The 7,074-nt window shown below is 53.4% G+C and overlaps 1 protein-coding gene across 1 annotated transcript; it reads left to right on the forward strand.

Moving 5' to 3' along the window:
* Positions 1-2,280: 2,280 nt before the first annotated feature.
* On the forward strand, positions 2,281-5,536 carry ZFP36L1 (ZFP36 ring finger protein like 1). Its single transcript, XM_041399207.1, has 2 exons — positions 2,281-2,521; positions 3,011-5,536. Exons 1-2 carry the CDS (start codon positions 2,465-2,467, stop codon positions 3,959-3,961), a joined length of 1,008 nt encoding a protein of 335 aa, XP_041255141.1. The 5' UTR covers positions 2,281-2,464; the 3' UTR covers positions 3,962-5,536.
* The last annotated feature ends 1,538 nt before the right edge of the window (positions 5,537-7,074 follow it).

Consider the following 7,074-nt stretch of genomic DNA (forward strand, 5'->3'; position numbering starts at 1 on the left):
CAAAAGCGGCTCCTGTGCTGAGTACAAGTTGGAGAAGGGCTTGGGAGGTTCTGGACATTTATTCCTGCTTCCCAGGCCCAGCTGTAGTATCCCAACTGGAGTGTGCTGGGCCTGGATGGACTGACACACGCAAGAAGGCTAGTGAGCATGGCATTGCATTCATTCACTTTTTCAGTAATCTTCTTTAATAATTGACTTTCATTTATTCATTTACCTATCTTTATTCATTTGCATCTATCAAAGTTCTGGCACGGCTCTGGCGGGCGGTGTAAGGCTCCAATTTTTTCATTCCTCTGCTCGGTGTGAATTCATGCCCACACAAATTCCCACTCTGGCCCGGAGGGCTCTGACTTTTAGCCACGAGGTGGGGTGAGCAGCTAAATTCCTGAGCTGAGCATGTGCGCAGGCAATGCAAGGCAGACCACCATGGAGTCGGGGTTTGCCAAGCTAAATCACTGGAAAAAATTCCTTCTCGGCTTCAGCCTTTGCCACTTGATCTGCGGAAATGTGCAGCCTTAAACCCCAAGTTTCCAAAACAAATGCACACGGGACAAGCGAATACCACAAAAGCAGCAGGGGCAGAGGGCTGTGCTGGCGGAGGGGCTGCTGGCCCTGGCTGGCCGCAATCCCGCTCCGAGATCAGCCCCACGCCGTGGCTGGACCGCAGGAGGAACCGGGCAAAAACCAGGCTGGGAGCGACTCGGTAGTGAAATAGTTATCTCGGCTGGCTTTCTCCGTAACTCTTGGAAAGTCCCCGAAATGACGTTTCTAACTAACAATTAAAATGGGTTTAATTATAGAGAGGCTTAGAGCCCTGGGAACAAGCACCATCTACAGAACGAGTAAACAACTGCAGAAAATAATAGGCTGTTCGCTCCCCTGTCTACTCCACACTTCTGGCCAAGGCGAGGGAAAAAAAAAAAAAAAAAAAAAAGAACCTATAAAGAGAAGGAAATTCGAGGAACCTGATTGCTCTCCTTAAGGAAATAATAATAATAATGATCATAAAAAAAAAATCTGGAATAGCTCGAGCCTGTGGGCATTTCTCTCGGTTGGTTATTTTGGTTGCTCTTGAAGACCAGAGGAGGGGAAAAAAATCAGCCGCCAGCGCAAAGTCCAGATGCCGCGACTCCAAAGCAAACAGAGGAGGAAGTGGATCATTTGTTTGAAGTTTTCGGTGCGATGGCCGCTGGGGTCAGCGCTCTGCAGCCCAAGGCAGGGGTTTCAGTTCTCCCAGCCAAGCCGGAGCGCAGGGAAGGAGGGAGAGCCTGCAGTGCCGGGGCAGGGCCCAGATGCCATTGCTCAGCCTCGGCCGGAGCACCCTCTGCAGCTGCAGTGGGGCCGGCCCCGGCCCGCTGGGCCAGGGGGATCGCTGGGCAGACACCGAGCGCCGAGGCACCCTGCCATCGGCAGCCTTTCAGCAGTTGGGCTCATTTTCATTTTTATACAGAAACTGACACCACCGTCCCCCCTGCTCTGCCACACCGATATCAGTATGAATCATTGAATCATACTTTGTTTACTAAAACCTGGAACAGGTCACTTACTTGCTTAGAGACAATTTATTTTCTTTTTTCTTTCTTCTTTTTTTTTTTTTTTCAGTTTTAGAGTGTTGAGTCCTGGGGACTGGGAGGAAAGGCAGGATTTATCAGACACCCTTTTAAAGGGCAGACCCGCATTTTAACAAATTAAATTGCTGGCGATGTGAGCTATTTCCTCTTGCGGAGCCCGCCAGGTTTCAGTAAGAATATGGAAGAAGGAGTAAGGCTCCGAGGGAGGGGCGGAGGGTGCTGAGCACAAAGCCGTCCGTGGCGCACGAAGGCGGCGGCGCAGGCGGGCAGGGCCCGCGGCCTTCCCGCGGCCATGTCCGCGAGCGCGGAGCCGCCGCCCGCCGCGGCCGTTGCGGAGGGGAGGTCGCGCGCGGCCGCGTGCCGAGCTAAACGCGCGCACGCACGCGGACACACGCGCACAACGTGGACGCACGCGGAGAAGCGCGCGGGCACCCGCGCACGGGGGCGCGCGCGCGGAGACGCGAGCAGAAACGGACACGCGCGCACCGGCGCGCGGAGTCGCTCGGTGCGGCCGCACAACCGCCCCTCCGGCGCGGGGCAGGGCGGGCCCGGCCCGGCACAGTCCCCCTCTCCTTCCTCCCGAAAGTTTTTTTGGGCCTGGCCTCCCGGGTGATTCAGTCGCGGTGTCAATCACCCTGCCCTCCTCCTCCTCCCCTTTCCCGCCGCCGGCTCCGCCTCCCGGGGGTAAGTCACAAACTTTATAAGTTGAGCTTTCCCCGAGCCCCCTGGAAGCGGCGAGCGGGCGCGGCGGCCGGGCGGGCTGGTGGCGGTGTCGGCGTCGGCGGCGGGGGGAGGCTGCGAGCAGGGGCGCTGGAGGCTGTGCCCTACCCACGCCGTGACTCCTCGTGTCCGAGTGCCGCTGCCCCACTCGCTTCCCCCCTCGCTCGCCGAAGATGTCCACAGCCCTGGTGTCGCCCACCATCTTCGACTTGAGCGAAGTTTTATGCAAGGTAAGGGCGACGGAGGGGGTTCCGCCGCCAACTTCGGGGCTTTTCAGCTTCCTTAGGATTCGTGTTCGGGCTCCCCCCTTCCCCTCCCCCCACTTCGTTTTCTGGTCGTGAGCGAGTTCGGCGCCGGGACCGGAGGGCGCAGGGCGGGAACCGAGCGCGGCCACCCCGTTTCGGGACGCCGGGGTCTCTCCCGCCCGCGTTTCCCGCCTCGGCCGCTCCGGAGGAGGAAGGGTGGGGGAGCCGCCCGCGCTCCCGGCGGGCTCAGCCGCGGCGCCGAGCGGGGGGGCCGGATCCTTCCCGTGCCCCCGGGGCCGCCGCGCTACAACACGCCCGGGCTGGCTGCGGGGGGGCCGTCGGGGCAGGGCGGCCGCCGCCGCTCCCCGGGCCGCGGCAGTGGCAGGCGGTGGGGTGCCGCGGAGCTGCGTGGGGATGTCGGAGGAGGTGGTGGCAGTAGCAGTGATGTGACCGGCTCTTGCTTTGTCCCCGCAGAGCAACAAGATGTTGAATTACAGCCCCTCGGGTGTCAGCGGGTGCCTGCTGGACAGGAAGGCGGTGGGCACCCCGGCGGGCGGGGGTTTCCCTAGGAGGCACTCTGTCACCCTGCCCAACTCCAAGTTTCACCAGAACCAGCTCCTCAGCAGCCTGAAAGGGGAGCCGGCTCCCATGCTGGGCCCCCGCGAAAGCCGCTTCCGGGACCGCTCCTTCTCCGAGGGTGGCGAGCGCCTACTGCAGCAAAAGCAGCCCGGGGGACAGGTCAACTCCAGCCGCTACAAGACGGAGCTGTGCCGCCCCTTCGAGGAGAACGGCGCCTGCAAGTACGGTGACAAGTGCCAGTTCGCCCACGGCATCCACGAGCTGCGGAGCCTCACCCGTCACCCCAAGTACAAGACCGAGCTGTGCCGCACTTTCCACACCATCGGCTTCTGTCCCTATGGGCCGCGCTGCCACTTCATCCACAACGCGGAGGAGCGCCGCGCCGTGGCGGGGAGCCGGGAGCCCGCCGTCAGCGACAGACCCCGCCTGCAGCACAGCTTCAGCTTCGCCGGCTTCCCCAGCACTGCTGCCAGCGGGCTGCTGGACAGCCCCACTTCCATCACGCCGCCGCCCATGCTGAGCGCCGACGACCTGCTGGGCTCCCCCACCTTGCCTGACTGCGCCAGCAACCCTTTCACCTTCTCCAGCCAGGAGCTGGTCAGTCTCTTTGCCCCCAGCATGGGGGTGCAGGTGCCCAGCGGGAGCTCCCCCACCACCTTCTTGTTCAGGCCCATGTCCGAGTCCCCCAACATGTTTGACTCGCCACCCAGTCCTCAGGACTCCCTCTCTGACCAGGAGGGCTATCTGAGCAGCTCCAGCAGCAGCCACAGCGGCTCAGATTCCCCAATCCTGGACACCTCAAGACGTCTTCCCATCTTCAGCAGACTCTCCATCTCCGACGACTAATCTGGGGTTTACTCTTGCCCCTCACCACCTCTATTACGATGTTAAGCTGAACTCCCACCACCTTGTCCCCAGTAGTTCAAGCTGGATGTTAACATGTCCACCTGCCTGCCCGATACCCACTGGCTTAAACCTTAAGTGCCAAAATTACTATGAGAAGCAATAACGTTTACAAAATTAGTGCCTTTTAACACTTTTCACTGTGACTGTATTACCTCTCCAGCTGCAGAGGGCACCAGCAGCTCTGTGCACTTCCAGATGTGCAGGAAATGTCCGAATCCGGCTCCCTCCACTGGCCATGTACTGCATCGCCCTCTCCCAGTCCCTTCCTGACTGGCCAGTTTCTGCTAGGCTGCAGGCATGTGGGCAAGTGTTAACATCCAGTCCTCTTTCTCCCCTCCCCTTAAAAGACTAAATCTTGCCTGGATCCACTCAGGTCTGCGGGAAGAAAAGCTGAGAACGGACAAAGATTGTAACATGAGTGGGACTTCGACTGGGAGGAAGAAAACAAAAGAAAAGCAAAAAACAGATGGACTATGAGAGACTTGATTTTGGTGCTAAAAGTTCCCCATGTATACATGTGACATCTTAAAACAAATAAAGAAATAGAGGGGTGGGGCTAACAGAAGTCATTCCACACACACAAGTTCGTGTAAACAAAGTTCCAGTAGACATAGCTTTAATGGTTTTGCTCTAGAGTACTTTAGACCTATCTTAGAGCACTCACGCCAAGCTTTTTTTTTTTTTTCTGGGTTTTTAATTTTGTATAACTTTTCAGAAATTGGAGAGCAAATTTTGCTTGTCACTGCACAACAATATAAAAAGCTTATTTAACTTATCAAAACGTATTTATTGCCAAAACCTTTGCTTTTTAATTTTGTTCATATTTATCGGGATGATGAATCCATAGAATATATTCTTTTATGTTTAAATTATGATCTTCCATATTAATCTTAAGATTGTGAAGTGTCTTTTTTTCCTTTTTTCCCCACAGTTTAATATATTATACTACAATGACATTTTTTGTAACTTTACACTTTTTTTGGTTATTTTATTTTAAAAAATGAAAAATTAATTTAAAAAAATGCAAAAACTGTGTTTGGATTATTTATTTTAGAACTCCCTCCCCCTTTTTTTGTGTTGGACTGCAAATGGAGTTGTTGTGCATCTTTGCCTTTTCTCTTTTTCCTCCTCTTCTCCTCTCCCGGGTCTTGCCTACCTGGGCTTTAGAATGTACATACCTGAGCTCTGTTGCGAGACAACGTGGAAGGAAGACCTCTATCTTCCTCTTATTGTATAGATTCTTCAAGGAGAAAAGCCTTGGGCTAAAAGTGCCTATCTGAAGACATTCCAAATACAGTTTGTCTTTGCATTTCTGTATTCCAAGTTTGGAGTTTTCCTTGCCAAGGTGAATGGGACTGGCACAAAGAGAATAATGAATGTAATTTTTTTTTCCCCCCTGTTACTGTTCGCTACACTGCTTTTTCTTCCTCTTTGTGTGAGTTTATTTAAAAGAGAATCTCTTTTGTAATGACTGTTTGCAGTTTAAATCAATAAACCCCAAGTTTTTTCAAGAAACTGACAGTGGAGCTGGTTTTACTTGCAAAAATTGAGGGGCTGGTTTAGACAGCCCCCCAAATGCAGGTGCTTCCCTTCTCTTGACCCTTGAAGTGCCTGCAGTGTGCCCAGGTGTCCCTCCATCATTCCTCACTGATGCAGCAGGTCAGCCATGCAAGTGCTTGGGAGCAGATCAGTGGCAGCAGATACCTGGTGTGACCTCCCCTGGTGGCTCTAACCTTCTCTCTCTTACGGAGTGCTTGAGTCACTCAGTCTGTTCCTGACAAGTTCTTTCTGATGAGCATGGCTTAAACCTGGGATTGGCTTTTGTTGCTTGCGTGTTTTGAGTGTTCCTGCATAGCTCCTTCCTCTTCAAGGAGGGCTTATGTGTGTTTGAGTGAGGCTAAAGTGGGATGTCAAAGTGTTATAGATACTCCCAAATCTCAGTCCCGGCTTCTTGGTGGTCTGCTTGCACAGAGAGGCTCTTTGGTGCTTTGTGGGGGAGAGGAACATGAACCCCCCGTGAAGGCTCAAGTGTATGCACACATCACCCTGCTATCCCATTTAAACCTTTGTACATTTTGGAAGTATCAGCAAGCCCAGAAACTTCTCAGATCATTGGTTTAGTTTAGGAAACATCCTTGCCAGCACTGCTCATGGTATTCAGTCTCTGTTTTCACGTTTGAGCTCTTCTTTTGCTTCCAAACTGAGGCTGAAATGTTGCTGCTGAGCCACCAATCCTTCAGCTGTCTTAACATGCCTCAATGTTCAGATTTCCTAACTAACTCATGTTGGAAAAGTTCTTGCCAAACAAAAGCTGTATGATACCTCAAGGCTTACACCGGCGAGCCAGCCTTCTCTGCTGTTAGCTCTATGCACTTGTGTGGTCTGGCACTAAAGGTGAGCTGGGTGGAGGAAAGACGGAGGAAGAAGAGTGTTGCTGATGGAAGCTGCTTCCCCTGAACACTGCAAAAGCTGTGTGAGGAGTTTCTTTGGCAGATACTTATGTAAATTAGTGCATGGTGTGGTCTGTATGCTGATCCCTGAGAGAAGAGCCTCAGGCACAGCTTCAGCACTGCTGGCCTTCAGCAGTACCTTTGACTGCAGCCTTGCCCCTGGCCATAAAGGCAATGAGCGCCATGTGAGGGATGGGCTCTGCCTGGGAAACATGTGCCCAGTTGAATCAAGTGCCCAGGTGTGCCTCCTCAGCTGCTGGGAATCAAGCTGTCGGCCCCTGAATAGCGAGAGTATCTGATCTGGAGGGGATCCCAAGTCTATTGCAGGGCACAAACATGGAGCTTCAAACTGCTTGCTTCCTTTCTGGACTTTCAGTGCAGCTCTTCAAACAAATAGTCTTTGACCAGTTAATAATTGATGAAGAAAATAGCTGTATCAGTTGCACAATGCTATTGGTATGACAAACAACCAGGAAGCTGTGCTAAAAGTAGGTCTTTGCCCATGGTATTTGGGTACTTCCCTTGCCCTTCAAGTGCACTGATTCCGGGAAGCCAGCACTGTTTTTCTTCTGTGAGTTTATTAATTATATATGTTTGGTCACT

Source organism: Onychostruthus taczanowskii, unplaced genomic scaffold, assembly GCF_017590055.1.
Source record: "Onychostruthus taczanowskii isolate IOZ18803 unplaced genomic scaffold, ASM1759005v1 scaffold1, whole genome shotgun sequence".
NCBI classification, from domain to species: Eukaryota; Metazoa; Chordata; class Aves; order Passeriformes; family Passeridae; genus Onychostruthus; species Onychostruthus taczanowskii.